Source organism: Muscardinus avellanarius (genome assembly GCF_963383645.1).
Source record: "Muscardinus avellanarius genome assembly, chromosome: X".
Classification (NCBI taxonomy): Eukaryota; Metazoa; Chordata; class Mammalia; order Rodentia; family Gliridae; genus Muscardinus; species Muscardinus avellanarius.
Window position 1 is genome coordinate 119,603,608 of NC_137792.1, and position 22,042 is coordinate 119,625,649.

The following is a 22,042-nucleotide window of genomic DNA, read 5'->3' on the forward strand; positions in this document are numbered from 1 at the left end:
ACTGGATTATTGTGAGGTCAAATAATATGTGGAAAAACACTTCAGAAATTTGAAATACTAGGAAAATATGATGTGATAAACACTTTCTGTGACTTTACCTCCTACCTAACATCTCCTACTATGTGATATTACTCAGGTATTATAGAAGTTATAAGTATATTCAGCTGTAACCCATTTTCACATAGTAAATAGTAATTATGGATCAATTGAACTGGATAAAATCTTCATTAATTTTTGACATCTATACAATCCAATTTCCTTTAAGAAAATTATTTCTGTTTTTTTTTTTTCAGTCTTACTATAGAGACTTCGGGTATATGAGCTCATAAGAGTGATTGCTTCAGTCCTCTCCATAAATAATGTGTTTTTGATGGGAATAGAGGAATTTAGGGAATTACAGAATATGTTAAATTTTGGATTTGTGCTGGGGAAGGATGAAGGTGATTTTTCCCTTGTAGAAATTCATCCAGGTCTCAGACTGTAAATATCATATATTGTTTGTACGCATCTAGCTTCAAAATGAGCTCAGTGATTCTTAATAGGATTCCACATTATAATCACCAAAGGAGTGTTACATCTAGGGATGCACAGTTCTCACACTCAGGGTTTGTTTAACTGGTTTAGCATGTAGCCTGGGCAATAGCAGTTTTTTCTTTTCTTTTTTCTTTTTCATTTTCTTTCTTTCTTTCTTTCTTTTTTTTTTTTTTTTTTGCTTCTGAGTTTCTCCTCAGGAGATTCTGACGTGTAGCCAGGGTTAAGAACCTGTCAGTGAAAACATGAGGCTTTTGCCCCAAACTTACTAACTTGAATTCCTGAAAGAAATGACAGAGAACCTTTAATTTTACTTTTTTCTATGGACACACACTACCTGGTTGTTACAAGTTAGTTTCAATAGAGTCTGAACAAGACAAGAGGTTATAACTGAATGATCATCAATGAATTAAGAAACTAAAATCTGCATTATGCTGTTGGGATAATCTTTGTATTGATCAAGGTGCATTTATGTATTGAGTGCTTATTAAAAGCAGAACACATAGGGTATATACTTAGTGGTGGATATATCACAAAAAATAGGTAACAGAATTAAAATATTTTCAAAAGAATGTGTAATCCTATAAAAGTCTTGAGAAAATTGGTTTCTAATTCCTCTGGCAATAGTTAGCTTCTATATGCACTTCCCATAGTTGTTCTAGCATGATAATGAGGTTATTTATAGAAAATATAAAGGGTTTATGGTTCTCAGCTTTGTGACTATATCTATCTTCTCTCTCTCTCTCTCTCTCTCTCTCTCTCTCTCTCTCTCTCTCTCTCTCTCTCATCTCTCTCTCTCACATCTCTCTCTCCTGTGTTGTACCAGGGATTGAACCAAGGGGCATTCTACCTCCAAGCTACACCCCCAACCCTATTTTTTATTCTTTAATCTGAAATCAGGGTCTCACTAAGTTGCTGAGACTGGTTCCAAACCTGTGATCTTCCTGTCTCAGTCTCCCAAGTACTGGGATTACAAGCATGCACAACCATGCCTGATTATATGTTTTAATAAAATATTACTACACAGAATCAAAGGACAACCTCTGAAGAGATTTCTTTTCTCTTTCAATGTAAATATTTGGTGAAGATTAATTATTAATAAATGTTATATTTTATTAATCTTTTTAATATATGATTCTTGCAAAATTTCCACACTGTGTTAACTGCATAATTATCTTAAATTATTCCCCTATCAAATGATAGATTTATTCCAGGAGCATTTTGGGAAATATATGATCAATTATGGTGGTAACTAATTTCACATACATTTTAAAAGAAGAAATATTTTAAACACTTTAATGAGGACAGAGGGGCAATTATGTAAATGTTACATATCAGTTAAACTTAAAATTTACATGATTGCACATCTTACTTATTTTTAAATTATATGATATTCAAACTAATAAATTTTTTCTACTGTTATATAACTAGAAGTACATGAAATTCATGTCAAAAATTATTGAAGAATATTAATTATGTGAAGCTTTTCTAAGCCTTTGTTTTGAATATTTTGCATAACAAATTACTCAGTCTCATCTCTCATTTATAGTTATGATGCCCAACAGTAGAGAGGAAATTATTGTTGATCAGGATAATGGACCAACTATCAAAAAATTCCAAAGGGATAATAAAGGTAAAATGATTTTTGCTTATTTGATATACGTGTAAAAATCAGATAACTCAATTAGTATCTCAGTATTAAATATTGCATCTATGTTTTCTTGAGTGAGAATAGATCTATAATATCTTTGACTAAATTAGTTTATTAGTAAAAAATGTTTATCTTAAGCTTGTTTATTTTTGTCATAAATTACATATCAACCTGAAAATTATCAATGCATATGTTGGAAAACTTCATCCTAAGCCCTTTAATTATGCCTGCTTAGAACCAATGATAACTCTTTGTAGTGTGTGTGTGTGTGTGTGTGTGTGTGTATTCATATATTAACCTTGTTCATATATGTATATATATTCATATATTAACTTTGTATTTTACATATACATATTAAATTTTTAAATGACTCACCACTTTGTTACATTTAAAAATGGAGGTGCTGCCATATGCAAGAGATGTTTCTCTCAATCCTCAAAAGCAATTTTAAAAAAAATATATGCTAATTTGATTATTTAGAGTGAAAGTATATCAAGGTAATTTTTCACATATTTATCTGGAGTGCAGATAGACATAACCTCAACTCGGTTTTGATCTGCTGAGGTACATATGTTACTTTTATAAATCATCCACTTTTGTAGGGAGAGTAAGAATTTAAAAATGATGCTCTCTTGAAATGGAAACTGTGTACAACTTTGTTGAAAAGATTGAAATGTTAAGAGAAAAATATGTAATCATATATTATGATTATACATTGTTGTTATCATAAATTAGATATTAGCTAACACATAATTTATCAGATCATCAGATGGTCTGTTTGCATCTCACCAAAGGGTACATTTTCTATCTCTACTAAAAAAATGCTCAGTGTATATTACAAAACTGTGAGCTGAACGGTTAATGGAGAATTTTTCTTCCTTTTTTCTCTAGGCTTGACTTGTTTCATAATAACCTAGATGAGCATTTTAGTTGGCATTTGGAATAGTGTATGCTTTTAATTTCATTGATCCATGGTTGGTTTCCTTGCCACATGTTTTGTCTTTTCTTAGCCAGACATGGAAAGGCTATCCTCTGGGGCTCCAAGATGCAAATGACTGATTTCAGGGTAGTTGTCAGAATGGAAGAAGTCAGGTTCAGTATATCAAACTACCCAAACTCTTATACAGGTAATGATATTCTAGTTAAAGATGAAACTTCATTCATAACACAGCAACAATTTGTTCCTGAGACCTCTTTGCCACAAAATCATGAGTGTTTGAAGGACAAGTTAGTAGTAAAGCAGCTTTTCTAAGAAAATCTCAAGCTCTATATGATGCAGAGGATTCCATTGGAACTGTATACTCCATAAGTCAAAATGGCATTTAGGACTGGTCTATGTACTGAAGCACTCATGTATACAATGTTGTTTCTTATGAAAAATCAGCTGGAGCACAAGTGCAGATGTACCATAGCTGATTTTCATAAAATACACAGTGGTATGTACTGGCATTTCTGAATCTCTTGCTGTGGAATGGCACAGTTATACTCATTTCAAACAAATAGGTTGGTCACATATCCCGATTAGGACATTAATAAGCAAGAGTAGCATATTAAATTGTACCTCTTTTATGGTGGGGTGAAAAAATGAGAATTAGTATGTAAAATTTTACTAGTTATATTTGTGATAGTAAGCTAAAGTATACATTTTCCTCAAATAGAATTAAGTTATTAAAAAGTTAAAGTAGGAGTCTTAACATTTATTAAGTATGACAAGTAAGCAGTTTATGTAACTGTGGAAAACATATGTTTTCGCATCTGTTTTGAGTATTATGATCATGATTTAAAAATGATTTATAGCTTTGGAAATTATAAAATGGCAGTTTTGCTACTATGAAAAAATTCAGAAAATGATAAAATACTGTTTGACTATGTTTCATGTAGCCCACCCTTTTTTCACCTTGTAAAATTGGGTAAAATTAATGCAACACATGTCTCAAATGATAATTTCCATTTCACATTGAACGTTAATATGTAAACATATAAAAGTATAAATGAACTGGGCTTCTCTGTCAGTGATGTCCACTTAGTCTGCATTGACAGCGACTTACCAAACTTGCCATTTTGGTTTTGAATCAAGTGTTTTGAATATAATGACTAGATACACAAATCAAGCCTTAAAATTTATTTTTCTACAGACATTGTTAAATAAATTAATCAAATCAATTTCCTGCTAGGACATTTCATTTCATGGTCTTTAACAATCAATTCTCGTATTTTGTAGAGTATAATAGTTGGACAATTCTCTCTAGTTCACCCAGGTGGAGGCATAGACACAAAGCATAACTGGTCTCCTCAACTGCTAGCAAAAATTTCATCTTTGATATTTTATATATGACACTAAATGTATTTACTGAAAATTTTCTATGTACAACATGTCGAAAGTACACTGATGATCTTACTTGGTATTATATAGAAACAGCTACAAAAATAAAATTACCATGTCTAAGACTTAAGGCCATTGAAATAGTATATTTTAAATTAGTCCACAGTCTACATATGAATAATAAATAGTTTTGATATCTTTTAATTTTAAGAATATAAACTATCTTTCATCTAAAATAAAAGTATTATAATATTTCTATTTATGTCAATAGCAAGAAATTTCAGCTTAGGAGAGGGTTTGGGCTACTATTGGCATTTTAATAATATAAATATGCCTTGTTTCATATATTTTCAAACTTATTGCCTTGACATCCACTTTTCAGAAAAATATTATTCAACACCCCCCCTGGAAGCTTCCAATCAACCCCTCCTTATATTCAATACCTGCCAGGTTTGTGTGAGGCTAGATAGGTCAAATGTCCACCCCAACCCTGGCAGTGGTACCATAGATTTTGAGTATCTGTGCTGTACTTAATTAGATGTTTTAATTTATTTATTCTTAAAATAAATAAGATATTATCTTTCAGAAGTAGTGGCAGTTTAATAGATCTAGTTTAGAAACAATAAAAGTTTCTGCCTATGCCTATATATTGGACTATTGGACCTATGCCCTCCTCAAGTGATCTCAAAGTCCCTGGTCTAATTTACAGGTCTTTGGTCCATCTTAAAATTACTTTTGTGCAGGGTAAGAGGTTATGAAGTGATTCAATTTTTCTAGAAATGGATAACCAGTTTTACCAATACCATTTGTTCAAAAGGATCTCTTTGTCAATTTTGTTGAAAATAAATTGGTTATAATTGTGTGGGGTTATTATATCTTCTATTTGCTTCCACTGCTCTCTGTGTCTGTCTTTGTGCCAATACCTTGCTGTTTTTATTACTATAGTTCTGTAGTATAACTTGAAGTCAGAAATTTTGCTGTCTCCCAAATAATTCTTATTGCTGAGAATTGTTTTGGCTATTCTGGGTCTTTTGTTTCTCCATATAAAATTTAGGGCTCATTCTAGCTCTGAGAAGAATGGCACTGAAATTTTGGTAAGGATCTCATTGACTCTATATATCACTTTTGATAGACAATCACTTTGATAGAATTTATTCTGCCTATTCAATAGCATGTGATATCTTTCCATCTTATTAGATCTTCAATTTCTCTCTTTTGTGTTTTACAATTTTCATTGTAGAAATCTTTGACATCCTTGGTTAAATTTATTCCTAGGCATTTTATTTATTTATTTATTTATTTATTTATTTATTTATTTATTCTGTGTCTGGGGATGAAACCCAGGGGTATTTGACCTCTGAGCTACACCCCCTGCCCTATTTGTATTCTTTATTTTAAACAGGGTCTCACTAAGTTGCAGAGGGCCTCACTATGTAGCCGAGGCTGTCCACGAACCGTGATCCTATGGTCTCAGCCTCCCGAATGCTGGGATTGCAAGCATGTGCCACCATGTCCAGCTTGCATTTTACTATTTTTGAGAATAAAAATTTTTCTAGACTTTTTTAGTGGATTCATGATTGGCATTTTGAAAAACTACTATAAAACACTAATAAAAGTATAAAAATGATTGTTAAACCTATTTAAAGTGGAAAATGTATTTTCTGAAAAATATGTACATAGATGCATAAATATATAGAGAGGTACTGGAGATTGAAATTATATATACATATATACATACAGAAATATATATGTATATGTATGTATATACATATATGTATCTGTGGTACTAGGGCTTGAACCCAGGAGAATTCTACCTGAGTTACGCCCTCAACGTTATTTTAATTTGAAACAAGTTCTAAGTTGTTGATGCTGGCAGAAAACATGTGATCCTCCTTCTCAAGTACTAGGATTACAGGCATATGCTACCATGCCCAGCTTGAACATTATACTTTTCTAAAACAATTAATATATTGAACCAACTAAAATATAAATATTATAAATAATATTTATTATGTATTTATATAAAGGAAAGTAAACGGTGCAATTTTTAAATATTTATACTATTGAGTGACACTAAACTAAAATAAATGCAAAACATGTCTTACTGATTGTTTTATTTGAATTACCTTTATTTTAAATTTTTTTATTTGAAGACTGTTATACAGTTACAATATATTACAAAAAACACAGATGGCTTGTATTCTACATCAAGTTTCTCCCAATAGCAATATCTTTTTTTTTTTTTTTGGTGGTACTGGGGTTCCTGGAAGCCCTTCTACCTCCGGGCTACACTCCCAGACCTATTTTTGCATTTTTATTTGGAAACAGGGTCTCCTAAGCCAGCACGCGGGGCTAGCTTCGAACCTGCACGATCCTCCTGTCTCTGCCTCCCAAGCACGGGGATTACAAGCGTGCGCCACCACGCCCGGCCCAATAGCAATATCTTTAATAATTATAATGTAAAATCAAAATTAGAAAATGTACATTGATATGATCCATAGGCTTTATTCATAATTCACAAATTTGACAAATATTCTTTTATATGTATATTCTATTGAGTTTTCTTAAATATATGTATATATGTATAACTACCACCATAATGAATATATATATGGTCATTCCAAAAACATTGGGGTATCTATCTCTCTCACACTGTATCTTAATTTTTTACCCATTTTTACCTTTCTTTTTTAATCTTTGAAAACTAAAATACTAATATAAAACAAATATACACGTATGTGTATAATTTCATCATTCTAATAATATTCTATAAACAGAGTCAAATAGCATGTGATCTTTGAAGAATAGCCTTATTTGAGTCAGTATAATTCCTTTTATATCTGCCCAGATTATTGCCTATGTCAATTTTCCTATATTTTGCTGAGAAGTATTTCAGAATACAGATGTACTTGTGTGTAGCCAACTATCTATTGTAGGACATCTCACTATTTCTAATTTGGGGGTATTAAGAATGAGTTTTCTGTGATACATATATAGTTTTTGTGGATATAACTTCATTTTTTCTGGAACATATCTCTAAGACTACAATGTATTTGCCATAAGGTAAGTATATGTTTAGATTGATAATAAACTGACATATTTCTAGAGCAGCTGTACCATTTCATATCCTCACCATCCATATGCGTAGTGGAGTTTCTCCCTATCCTAGCCATTTTGCTTGATAATTATTTTATTTTCAATCTTAGCAGAAATCAAGTACGTGCAGTGGAGCTCTTGGTGGTTCTAATTTACATTTCCCTAATGGCTAATGATATTGAATCGGAAGTGTATATATTCTCTTTGTTGAAATTTTATCTTATCTTTTGCCCATCTTTTAATTGGTCTGTTTGTTTTCATTCTGTTGATATTTTAGAGTTCTTTATTTTAGAAATGAATCTTTTGCCAAATATGTGGTTTGTAAATATGTCTCCCATTGTCTGGCTTGTTTTTGATATCCTCTTTAAAGAGTCTTATGCAGAAAAAAAAGTTTTAATTCTGATGAAGTTCAATTTATACTTTTTCTATTATGGTGCATTTGGTATAGAGTCCTAAATGTTTTCAACTAACCCCAGATACTGAAGGTTTTCTGTTATTTTTTTCTCTAAGTTTCACAGCTTTTCCTATTAAATTACGGGCTATGATGGCAAAGTTGATATTCTTTGCCTTTAGAACCAGTTGTTGAAATAGATACTTTTTCTCTATTGAAATGCTCTCGTACTCATGTAAAAATTAAGCAATCTGTATTTGCACAGGGCTGGTTCTCTATAATCTCTCTCTGTCTCTCTTTCTCTCTCTCTCTCTCTCCCTCCCTCCTTCCCTCCCTCCCTCCCTCCTTCCCTCCCTCTTTCTCTTTCTCTCTCTCCTAGTACTACAGTCTTGGTTATTGAAACTCCATAGTAAGGTTAAATATAAAATAGTTATTCCTTCCAGTTCATTCTTCAAGATTGCTGTGGCAATTGTATAGTTTTTGCCTTTCTGTGTATTTTAGAATAAGCTAGAATATAGACAAAATATGATTGTTGGGATTTTGGTAGGGATTGCATTATACCAACAGATTAATTTGAGGGAAATTAATAACTCTACTATGTTGTCTTAAAACCCATGAACATAGTATGTCTTCTCACATTTTAGATTTTTAATTTACTTCCTTAGCAGAGTTAGCTTTTGGCATATACATCTTGTACATGTTTTGCAAGATTTATAACTATTTCAGTGTTTGAAGAGCTATAAATATTCTGTATTTTCTTTTTTTTATTGGTGCACTGTATTCATACATCATAGTAGGATACATACTTTTGTAGACATACATGCACACTTTTCCCAGTCAGCCCCCACCCAATCCCCACCCCATTCTCTCCCTATCCCTCCCTCCCATGCTTGGCTTAGTAGTTGACATCTAGTATTATGGCAATTTATCTAAAATTAAAAATGATAATCTCACATAACAGTTTCATTTGTCTGATACCAAGCTTTTGATGACTTAAAGATAACATTTCAATATTTCTTTTTGCTTTCTTTCTTACCAGAGAATATTTTTTTCTATTTTTTTAGGTGAAACTATCATATATTTATATATTTATTTTTCAGAAAAAAAATCTATCCTAATATGGAATATGGAGTCTAGGTACCCAAAACGATCTTGAAAAAGAACAAAGCTAGAAGATATATATTTTCTGATTTCAAACCATATAAAGCTACAATAATTGAAACAGTGTAGTACTATTCTAAAGGCAGATATATAAACCATTGGAGTTAAATAAAAGCCTAGAGCTAAATTCTTCCCTATATTGTCAAGTTATTTTTGACAAGGTTTCCACGAACATTTGGTGGTGGAAATGATAATCTTTTAACTAAATATTGTTAAAAATAATAATTACATGGAAAAGAATAAAATTGGACCCTTACCTAATCCCATATACAAATATTAACTCAAAATAGATAATAGACCTAAATACAAATCTTAAGACTATAAACTTTTAGGAGAAAATCTGGGTCATAAAACCTCACAACATTGAAATTGGCAGTGATTTCTTGGTTATGATTTCAATGACACAGGCAACAGAGGAGTATACAGACTCCCTAAAAAATAAAAAAATAAAAAAATTGTATATCCAAAGACAATGTAAACAGAGTTAACAGTTACTAATAGAATGGGATAAAATATTTCCAATTGCTATATCTGAAGGTATATTAATATTCCAACTAGAAATCCTAAAAATTAACAACAATAAAGGCAAACAATACTGCCGCTTTCAAGCACGACACCGGAGACGATCTTCTTCGGACTCTTTATTATCCCAGGCTCTTACATACTCTCCCCTCTCCGCTCCCCGCTCCCCGCTTATATATCCCAAGCAGCCAATCAGCCTCAGATCACTTGCTCCATGCAAAATTAGCTCATTTGTTACAAACAGTGGTATGTTGTGTTCCCGTGCGCCTCATGCTCCGGTTACCGGACTTCCTGAAAGTTGTTTACTGCTTAATGGGCCTCACAGAGCTTCCGCTCGGCGCTATTTTTAGGTCTTCGAGCTAGCAGGCAATGGGTGGGGCTCTTCACAGTTCCCCCTTTTTGTTTTTAAGCAGAAGAGGATAGAGGACTCAACCCCTGCTATAGTTTATGCAATTATTTGCCACCACCTTTTTTGCAGGGACGGGCGAGCAATACAGTGGTAACCCGTATGCAGCTGAGCATATCCTCCTTGGGATGCACCCTCCCGGGGTCCCAAGTGCAGTCCTTGCTGACATTCTGCTTTATGATTTTTCCATTGCGGCTAGCCAAACAGTAGGCGATTGTCCTGCTTCAACTGCCATGAAAGCCTGAGCTAGGAGCATCTGATCCTTGGCCCTCTGCAGAAATAAACGTCTCAGGCAACAGAGACATAGAATGCACAGGAAAACAAAACAAAATCCCAATGCTCCCAACCCGGCCCATTCTTTTAGATGGAATGCTGCCTTCTGGATCCGGGACGCCAGCGTTTGGGCCACTTTGGGGTCGATTCGGGTGGTGTTGACCTTGATGATTTCAGCACGTAATTGTTCGGTCGATTCGGGTGGTGTTGACCTTGATGATTTCAGCACGTAATTGTTCGGTGAGTTTATCAAACTCCCAGCTCCAGTTGCCCCATTGTTGCTCACTCCATACTGGTTTTGTCCAGATCAGCATGGTGATCAGGTGTATCCATCCCTGAGGCGCCATCTTGCGATATTATTTGACGAGTCAGTCTCTCTGGGATCCAAATCGGATCGGTTCCGTCCTGTGGGAAAACACAAACAGAGCCTCTGGCCCATGTGAGTACCGGATCAGGTCCCTTCCATTTTCCGGTGAGGACATCTTTCCATTTTACCATATCATGGGGAATACTAGAAGGACAAAAATGGCGATCTGCGGCCGATTTGCCATTAATATCTAAATTTAAAAAATTTAAAGTAAAAAGTGCCAAAGATAATCGCTGCCTTGGTTTCAGATTCTCACCTATTCCCCCTTTTTGTTTTATTAGACATTCTTTTATTGTGCGATGGGCGCGTTCAACAATGCCCTGTCCTTGAGGATTATATGGAAGGCCATGTTTTAATGTTACGCCCATCTGTTTACAGAAAGACTGAAATTTTTGTGAGGTATAAGCTGGACCATTATCAGTTTTTATTTCTTTTGGCACATTCCATGCTGCCCAAGCTTCAAGACAATGAGCGATAACGTCACGAGCTTTTTCCCCTGTGTGAGTAGAAGCATATATAATTCCAGAAACAGTATCAACAGAAACATGTACATACTTAACAGAGCCAAATTCAGGTATATGGGTCACATCCATTTGCCATAAATGTAAGGGGAGCAACCCACGTGGGCAAACACCAACATTAGAAGAGGGGATAAAGGGTGCACAAGTACCACAGGCCTTGATGATGTCACGGGCTTGACAACGAGGAATTTTAAATTTAATCTGTAAAGTTTTAGCATTTACATGAAACTGGCGATGAAAATCTTGTGCCCGTTGAAGTGGGGTGAGAGAGAAAATCATGGGCATCTTCGTAAGCTTATCTACATAATCATTACCTTGGGCAACAGGCCCTGGTAAGCCTGTATGTGCCCTAATATGTTGTACATAAAAGGGATTTTTCCTCATCAAAATTAAATGTTGAATTTTAGATGCCAAGTAGTGGATGGGCGTATGTGTTGATATTTGCCCCGCACATTCAAGGGACTTTATCATCTCTACAGCATAGGAGGAGTCCGATAACAAATTAAAGGAAGAATCATATCTCTCAAACACTTCTAATATAATATTTAGTTCAACTAGCTGAGGTGATATATGCTGATATTGAACAACTATGGGTTTTTGTCCTTCTATCATAAAAGCTCCAAGGCCAGATTTTGATCCATCAGTAAAAATATTGATAGCGAAGGGTATAGGTGTTCTTCTGGTTATGGTTGGAAAGATAATAGGATGTTGAGTTGCAAAATGTAATATAGGATCTTTAGGTAAGTGATTATCTATCTCTCCATTAAACACACATCGTAATATAGCCCAATCATCCAGGGAGGTTTGTAAAATTAATATTTGGTGTTTACTATAGGGAACAATAAGCTTATTAGGGGTTTGGCCAAAATGTTGAATACATTGCTGTATGGCAAGAACAGCAACCTTTGCCACCATAGAGGGATAATACTCAATAACCTTTTGAGGAGATAGTTTAGGATGAATCCATAATAGAGGTCCTTGTTGCCATAAGACCCCAGTGGGTTGGAGCTCAGTAGCCAGTATGCATGCCCAAATAGAATCCCTCGGTGAAATGCGCTTAAGGGAAGCCTTAGTTAAAGCTTGTTCTACCAAACTTAAGGCTTCCCGGGCTTCAGCAGTCAGCATTCTAGGAGAGGTTAAGGAAGAATCTCCTTTGAGGATATCATATAAAGGTTTTAGCATAAAATTTGGGATTCCTAAAGCAGGACGTATCCAATTAATATCTCCTAATAACTTTTGAAAATCATTTAAAGTGTGTAACTGGTCTGTACGAATGGTGACCTTTTGAGGCGTGACAAAATTGGGATAAAGAATATTTCCCAAAAAATGGGTGACGGTGCCCTTTTGAACCTTTTCAGATGCTATAACTAAACCCTTTTCCTCAAGGGCTTTAACAAGCACACAATACGCTTCATCCAGTACCTTTTCATTTTCACAGGCTAATAGGATATCATCCATATAATGGAGACAACGCAATGGAGGGAATTTATCCCTAACAGGTTGTAAGGCAGCATCCACATATAGTTGACAAAGAGTGGGGCTATTCGTCATACCCTGGGGGAGCACTCTCCACTCATATCTCTGGTCAATTTGCTCTTGGTTTAGGGATGGCACAGTAAAAGCAAAACGTGGGGTATCTAGAGGATTTAATGGTATAGAGAAAAAGCAATCTTTTATATCAATCACTATAATTGGCCAGAATTTTGGAATAGTTGAGAGAAGGGGGAGTCCACGTTGGACTGGTCCCATAACTTGCATTTGTTCATTTATGGCTCGGAGATCATGTAATAGTCTCCATTTTTCTGATTTTTTCTTTATTACAAATATAGGGGTATTCCAGGGTGATGTGGATGATTGGATATGTCCTAATTTTAGTTGTTCTTTTACTAACTCTTTTGCTGCTTCCAATTTTTCACGGGGGAGAGGCCACTGGGAAACCCATACTGGATTCCCCGTCTTCCAAGTGATGGGAATTGCCTCCCCAGTGGCTACTCCACAAAACCCAATCCCTGTTTAGTGTTTTGTCCTTCAGTGGGGACAGGGCTCCTCCGTCCCTGTAGGTTTCGCCCTAATCCAAATGATGGATGAAAACCTTGCTTGTTAAACATATGTAGCGCCTGGGGAGAATACTCATTATGTAATCGGAATCCCATGTCCAGAAGTAGATCTCGACCCCACAAGGAGACCGGAATTTCCAGCATATAGGGTGTAAAGGTCCCAGAATGTTTTTCTTGGTCCTCCCAATGAAGGGGTCTAGCACTAATATCAGGTGTTTTAATGTATCCTAATCCTCTAAGCTGTGTGTCAGCCTTTTTTATGGGCCAGGCGGGGGGCCAATCCTTAGAAGCAATTACACTAGTATCTGCCCCTGTATCAAGCAATCCTAGAATCGGCTTTCCCTCCACTTTCAAAGTAATTAAAGGTCGTTTTCCCATATCAAAGGCGAGAGATATTATATTAGTACCAGAGGACCCAAACCCTTTTTCTCCTCGCTGTTCCTTTTTTGAAGGGAAGAGAGAATGTAGACTAGGTAATAATAACAGCTGCGCTATCCGATCACCAGGAGAGATGGCAACAATTCCTCTGGGGGCGGAGACCATAACCTTTATAACGCCCTCATAATCTTGGTCAATAACTCCAGGATGAGTTATTAGGCCTTTCATGGTGGATGATGATCGCCCCAAAACTATGCCCACCGTTTCTGGGGGTAATGGCCCTGACATATGAGTCGACATAATTTGAATTTCCATTCGAGGGGTTAATACCAGCCGGGTGGTGGCACAGAGGTCCAATCCCGCTGAACCGGGAGTGGCTCTCCGGATTCCTTGGGCGGTTGGAGATTGGGCCATTGGGGTGTTTGGTGTGTCTCTATAGCATTGTACATTTGTTGGCCCCCATACTTGTAAGGGCCCTGGGGATGGGGGCCCCGTTTCCCGTTTTTTGACAGCGGGCGACCCTGTCCCGACTGATCATGGGACGGTAGGATATTGCCGTCAATATCCTTAACGGACCGGCACTCTGAGGCGGGATGTCTGCCTTTTCTACATCTCTTACATAGGTCTGGTGGGCTCTTTTGAGAGAGAGAGCCTCGTTTTGGGCAGTCTCTTTTTAAATGCCCTGTCGCCCCACATGAAAAGCAATTTCCTAGTCGGGTGTTGTTATTGCCCTTTTGCCTGCCAGATGCTTGCATGATAGCCGCAGCGAGCCCCGAGTTGGTTAAAGGTCCGCCGAGTTCTCTACATAACTTCATCCATACTTCTAAACCTTTACTTTTATATGGATTTATAGCTTGTTTGCATTCAGTATTACATTGTTCGAAAATAAGCTGTTTAACAAGTGGCATGGCTGCATCGACATCCCCGAATATTCGTCCAGCAGCTTCTACCATCCTAGCCACAAAATCAGAAAAAGGCTCAGTGGGACCTTGAATTATCTTAGTAAGATTGCCTGACGCCTCCCCTTTATTAGGCAAACTTTTCCATGCCCTGGTGGCCAAATTGTTTATCTGATCATACACTTGTTGAGGGTAACAGGTCTGGTTGTTAGCAAATTGTCCCTGTCCCAAAAGCATATCCAAATTCCAGGCAGGTTGTCCTGCGGCCTGATTCACCGCTGCTTGCTCTGCTGCGAACTCAATAAGGAAAGCCTTCCAATCTAAATACTGTCCTGGGGTCAAAGCCGCTCGGGCCAAGTTCTGCCAATCTCCAGGGGTCATGGCATACCTGTAAATGCTTTCTAAGGTGGCTACGGTATATGCAGCATTGGTACCATAAGTCCGCACGGACTCAGCAATATGTTTTACAAGCTTATAATCTAAAGGCTCATGATACCGAGGTCCTCCTCCTTGTGGTTGAAACACGGGGAAAGCCTGTCTGGATAGTAACATTTCCGGCTCACGCCATACCTTTTCATTAAAGGAGCGGCCTCCGCTTTGTCCTGGAGCTGAGGGATTATAGGGCGGAGGAACAGAGCCCTGCGAGGGGCCCGTAGCTAGGGTTAATCTGCTGACTTCCTCCTCTATTGCCGCAAGTTCCTCGTCCGAGTCCCCCTCCCCTTCAGAGCCTAGTTCACTAGCTGGGTGAGAGGAAGTGGACCGTTCCTCTTTTAACAGATCAAGTGCCACTTGTCCCTCTCGCACTAGCGGTTTGTAGTATTTCTGCTCCAAACATGCCCTGACGAGGCGCCACAAAGGATAAGTTCCTCCCGTGACTTGATTGTTTTTCTCTGCCCTTTTAATATCCTTCCCTAACTTATCCCAACTTGCCAGGGTCAAGTTTCCTGATACTGCAAACCAAGGGGCCACCTCATCCACTTGGCTCAAAAAACCCTGAATAGTCTTATCCCTAAGTTTTAACCCCTTTCCGTTTAATAAGGCTTTTAAAGCCTTTTGTATTGGATGAGATGGATTATTTCCCATACCTATTCAGCCTCAGGTCCAGCCTGAGAGTATACTACCCTATAAATCCTCCCCTCAAAGGAGCTCCCCTTCGTCCTCAAACGGAGTTGGGAAAGAACAATCTTATGATCCTCTACTTTGTAGAGCTTCCCTCTTCACAGGAGAACTTACCAGCCGGCTGCCCTGGAAAGTCCAAAGTTCTGACCGTCTCGTTGAGAGAGATTCCCCGTACGGGCCACCACTTGCCGCTTTCAAGCACGACACCGGAGACGATCTTCTTCGGACTCTTTATTATCCCAGGCTCTTACATACTCTCCCCTCTCCGCTCCCCGCTCCCCGCTTATATATCCCAAGCAGCCAATCAGCCTCAGATCACTTGCTCCATGCAAAATTAGCTCATTTGTTACAAACAGTGGTATGTTGTGTTCCCGTGCGCCCCATGCTCCGGTTACCGGACTTCCTGAAAGTTGTTTACTGCTTAATGGGCCTCACAGAGCTTCCGCTCGGCGCTATTTTTAGGTCTTCGAGCTAGCAGGCAATGGGTGGGGCTCTTCACACAATACCATTTAGAGATAGGTAAAAGACTAACATAAATAATGAATCTCCACAGATAACCAATCTTAATTGACTGTTGGATGGAAACTCTTGTTTCTCTGGTTCTGGTGTGTGTTACCTATTTCTTCTTTGTAGTTAATCTCTTTGAGTATTTTCTCTAGTGCTGGTTTTGAAGACATAAATTCCTTCAGTTTCTGTTTGTCATGGAAGCTTCTTATTTTTCCATCTAATTTGATAGAAAGTTTTGCTGGGTAGGAAATTTTTGGCTGGAAGTTGTTTTCTTTCAGAGTTTGGAATATGTTACTCCAAGCCCTTCTGGCTCTCATGACTTGGTTTGGGAAGTCTGGAGTGATTCTAATTGGTTTCCCTCTGAATGTCACTTGGCCCTTTGCTTTTGTTGCCTTTAAGATTCTCTGCTTGGCTTCCACATTGGTCATTTTGACAATTATGTGGCGTGGGGATCCTCTTCTCCGATCCTGTCTAAAGGGAGTTCTATACGTTTCCTGGACCTTTGTATCAACCTCTTGCTCTATGTTTGGAAAATTTTCTGCTATTACTTCTTTGAAGAGATTGTTGATCCCTTTGGTTTCACTTTCGTTTCCCTCCTCTATTCCAATGATTCTTAGGTTAGCTCTCATAAAATGGGCCCATATTTCTTCAATATCAGATTCCTGCTGTCGGATATTTTTTTCTAGATTAGAAACTATGAGTTCATTTTTGGATTGCTCATCTTCTAAGAGCGAGATTCTGTTCTCCATGTGTTCTAATCGGTTGTTTGTGCTTTGAATTGAGGCCTTTACTTCATTAATTGCATCCTTTATCTCTTTTTGGCTCTCTCTGAGTTTTTTTCGAAGCACCTCTATTATTTCTACAGTTATTTTCCTGATTTGATCTTCTAGAAATCTCTGATTTTCTGTTTTATTGGGTTCTGATGTTGTGGGGTTGTGGGCATTAATTGCTCCAGTATTATTCCTCTTTCCCATGATTTCCGATGTTTGTGCCTTCTCTGGGTTCTTCCCTTGGGTCACTATGACTTCCCTTAAGGTGTTCTGGATCTCGAGTCAGTAGTATCTCAGACTCCACTACTCCTTTACTGGGTTTTATCACAGAGTCTCTGACCCAGAGAGTCGATAGAGGCTGCTTTAGACTGTGGGCGGTGCCAGGTTGCATGTTCTCCTATGGTGTGATATCTCTGCCACCGCCCCTCCCCCACTGGGTCAAGTCCCAGGGAGTACAGTACTGGGATTTCACCTCTGTGGCCCGCAATTTGACTCACTGTTCTTGAGTACGCAGATGTAGCTGTACTGGCCTCGCTGAATTCGCTGCTGCTGCTGCCGGTGGCAATATGGCGCCGCTGCTACGCCCTCGGCTATGGGGCTGGCGTTTTTCTTCTTGATTTTGATTTCTACTCTGAATCCCTGCAGCGTGTGCTGAGCTCGGCCACTGGGAGCTTTAGATGCTCTCTGCGCGGAGAAATCCCGCCTAGCTGTTCCGCAGTGGCTCACTTCGGCTTGCTGTAGCCGTCCCGTGAATTCGCCGGTGCCTCCGGCAGTATGGTGCTGCATCTGCTGCGTCCTCGGGCGCGAGGCCGGTGTATCTCCTCTGTGGCTCTGTTCTCAGTCCGCTTTCTCTCTGGAGCCTGGTGATTTTTTGTTTCACTGGTGATGGTGTTTTCTGGCTATGAAAGGCGCTGATTTTGTGGTAATGGAGATTTGTTGTTAGCAGGGCTCTTAAGCCCCGCTTTTCTCGGTCGCCATCTTCCCGGAAGTCTCTGTATTTTCAAATACAGTTTTCTTCTATCTTAGTAGATAGAGTTGTTGATTTTTATATGTTGATACTATTAAATGCCATTTTATTTAACTTTACATATTGGGTCTAGGAGAGATCTTCTCTCCTTATTCTTTAGGCTTTTCTGAATTAAAAGCAGGCTTTGGCCATCTGCAAATGAACATTTTTATTTCTGCCTTTTTGAATTGTGTGCTTTTGTTACATTTTATTACCTTAATGGGTTGGCTAGAACCATCAGTTGTATGTTGAATAAGAATGGTTACAACTGGACATCCGTGATTTGTTCCTAATTTTAGAAAGAAAATAGTAAGTTTTAACATTATGTTTGAAGTTAGCTCTAGAATTTTCCTAGACACTCTCTATCAAATTAAAGTTATTTCTCTTTGTTTCTAACTTATTAATAGTTTTTCATGAATGTGTATTAGATTTTGTCACAAGCTTAATCTGTACATATTTATAGGTTTCTCTTATTTTTCATTTCTAACATATTAATATGGTAAAATACATTAATTCTTTTTATAATGTTAAATCTGCTCTGTATATCTGAAATAAGTCACAATTGGTCATTGTATATAATTATTTTTATACATGATTTGCTTTAGTTTTCTAACATTTTCTTAAAACTTTTGTATGTATGTTTAGGCAGCATGCTGGCCTATAGTCTTGTTTTTGTAATGGCTTTGTCTGTAATTAGTATCAGAGTAACATTGGCCTCACTAATTAGGAAGTGCTTCATTTTCCATTTTCTGGAAGAGATTTTATATAATTCATGTTAATGTTCTTGATGATGTTTGATGGAGTTATTAATTAAATACATTTATGTATAGACATTTTATTTTGGAATTTTTAAAAAATTGATTAAATTTATTTCATAATTATAGAAATATTTAGACCAGTTTTTGCATTTTGGGCAAGTTTTGAAGAACTGCTCTATTTTTGCTTCTTGAATTTATGTGTTTGGTATTTTTCTTTGCTTTGGTATCTACGGAGTCTGTAGTAGTACCTCCTGTTTGGATAATAATATTGATAACTTGTGTTTTTTTCTTTTCTTTTTTATTCTAGCTGGAAGTTTTACATTTTATTGATTTTTAAAATAAGTCAGCCTTTGTCTCTGATTTTCTTTGTTTCTCTCCTAACTACTTAATACATTTCTATCCTATCTTTATTGTTTTCCTTTTCTTCTTGCTTTCACTTTATTTTGCTCATTTTACTACTTTCTTTTTTAAAATTTTTTTATTGGTGCACTGTATTCATACATCATAATGGGATAAAAAAAAACTTTTGTAGACATATATTCACATATTGCCCAGTTAGCCCCTACCCAATCTCCACCCTGTTCCCTCCCCATCCCTCCTTCCCATGCTTGGCTTAGTGGTTGACATTTAGTATTATAGCAATTTATCAAAAAATAACAAAGATAATCTCACATAACAGTTTCATTTGTCTGATAACAAGCTTTTGATGACTTAAAGATAACATTTCAATATTTCATTTTGCTTTCTTTCTTACCAGAAAATATTTTTTCTTTCATTTTCTTAGGTGAAACTATCATACATTTATTTATTTATTTTTCAGAAAAAAAATCTATCCTAATATGGAATATGGACTTTAGATACCCCAAACGATCTCGAAAAAGAACAAAGCTAGAAGATGTATATTTTCTGATTTCAGACCTTATAAAGCTACTTTTTTAAACTGGAAAGTTAGATGAATGTTTTGAGTATGGTTTGTTATGCTAATATAAGAATTTAGTCCCCAAAGATTTTCTCTTAATACATTTCTTATCTTGGTTCTAGCAATTTTGACAGTTTACTCTATTTCCTAAGTATTTGCTTTTATTTTTGCTATTTCTGATGTTTCTCCATCCTTGAGAAATTCAGTGTTTCTTTATGATTTCTTCCTGTTTAGAGAAGTTTTGGCCATTCATTTTGAATAAGTCTACTGGCCATACATATTCATGATTTTCCTTTATCTGATAATATCTTCATTTTCCTTCCATTTTCTAAAGGATATTTTACTAGACACACAATACTGTATTAATGGTTATTTTCTCGGCACCTGGAAAATGTTACTCCACTTTTTCCTAGACTCCTTGTATTCTGATGAGAAATCCACTGATATTTTTGTAGTTTTTTTTTAATTTGATAGGTAATGAGTTCTTTCTCTAGTGTTTTTCAAAATTTTTCTTAGTCTTTTAGTTCTAGAAATTTGACTATGATGTTTTATTGAAGGATTTTTATGAAAGTTAATGTAAAATTATTTTCAGATAAGTCTAATATCTGTAGAATATATTTGGGTTGCTTTCCATTATATTTGGGCATTTATATTGAAACACCCATGATTCCTGATTTAATGAGCATTTTTTCTTGAACTAAAGTAGTCATTATGAGAGTTTAAATTTTTTGTGTGTGCTTGTGGTGCTGGGGGTTGAACTCAGGACATTCTACCTCCAAGCTACACCTCCAGCCCTATTTTTTATTCTTCATTTTGAAAGAGGATCTCACTGAGTTGCAAAGGGCCTCACTAAGTAGCTGAGGCTGTTCATGGTAAACCCGGATCCTCCTGTCTCAGCCTCCCAAGTACTGGGATTACAAGTGTGCACCACCACACCCAGCTAAGGGTTTTAATTTTATATAAATCTTGCGTTTTCTTAAGACTCTTTTGGCATAACTCCAATACAGTAGGGAGTAGGGGATTGCTACATTTCTACCAAATGTGGATGTAGTCCAAATTTTACCAGAGTTGAAGAGGCTTTACATTATTACTCAGTGTGAATAGAAAATCAGGCTATGCATTCTGCTGAAATCATTCTGTCTACAAGGGGACATATGCTCCCTATCTTGTATGTATTTACATTGCAGGACCAGGATATATGACCTCCTTCTATGTGAGCAGTGGTGAAGGTTTTGACTTTCCAAAATCACTTTTCTGATATAAGACTAGGTGAAAAGATCAAGATTACTTGATGAAAGAAGGAATAACACTCTACCCCTGCAGTCTCTATTGACAGTGAGTTTGAGGGGGTTGACCCAGTGATGCTAAGCAGTGATTCAAGTCCTAAATTCCCACTATGCCTTTTTCTCTGTCAGCACCATTTTCACTTCAGTAAGAAATAAAGCAAAAAAAAAAAAAAATCACCTCTGTGTTGTTTCTCTGGTCTGTATGTTCCTAGATGGTTAACCATTTTCTCTATACTTTCAGATTCTTATTTTTGTCTTATATATATAATACCCAGGGACTTTAATTTTACTTAAAGAAATAGGGAAAATAGTTTTGGAAGCAGGGATCTTACTAATTTCATTTCTTAAAAATAGTGAAATGTACCACATATATAACAAAATGCACTCATTTAAATTGTACAGTTTAGTGGGTTTTACTGTATTCTCAAGATTTGGCAGACATCACCACTATCTCATTCTAGAACATTTTAATAGTTCTCCAAAGAAACCCTGTTCCCTCAAGCAGTTGTTTTCCATTACTTTCCTCCTGCTACTGACAAGCACTAGTCTGATATCTTTCTATATTTGTTCGCCTGTTATGGATATTTTTATTTATTCTTTTATTATTACATTGCAATTATATATTAGTGTGGTTTAGTATACCATAAACATACATAAACATAACTCTTGGTGTACTTGCTTCTGTATTCCACCATATTCCACACTTCTCCCTTCCCATACATGGTAGTGAGACTGGTGGTTATATTTTCATATACTGGCATAGTATTATTTGAAATGTTTACTTTCTCAGTCCTCCTTTGCTCCTCCCCAGCCCTCACACAATTTCCTTCTATCATTCTACTTGTCACTATCTCCATTATTTAAAGCCTCCTGTGTTTCCAATTTTCTCTCTCCTTTGCACATATGAGAGAAAACATAAAACCCTTGACTTTCTGAGATTGGATAATCTCATGGCATAATATTCTTTACTTGTGTCCATTTTCTTGCAAATGACATAATTTTGTTCTTTTTATGTCTGATTAGAATTTCATTGTGTGCATATATAACAGAATTTCATTATCCATTCATCTGTCAATGGATATCTGGGTTTGTTCCATAATA

The 22,042-nt window shown here is 36.6% G+C and overlaps 1 protein-coding gene across 3 annotated transcripts in view; it reads left to right on the forward strand.

Moving 5' to 3' along the window:
- Window positions 1-22,042, forward strand: part of DACH2 (dachshund family transcription factor 2) — a gene marked incomplete at both ends in the record, with an annotated part of 512,202 nt that overhangs the window by 436,591 nt on the left and 53,569 nt on the right. For 2 of the 3 annotated variants that reach the window (XM_080719413.1, XM_080719414.1), the window contains one exon: window positions 2,081-2,164. The exons of the other annotated variant lie outside the window; for it this stretch is intronic. In XM_080719413.1, the coding sequence (XP_080575539.1) occupies window positions 2,081-2,164 (84 nt within the window). The remainder of the gene's footprint in view (window positions 1-2,080; window positions 2,165-22,042) is intronic. 3 annotated transcript variants of the gene reach the window in all.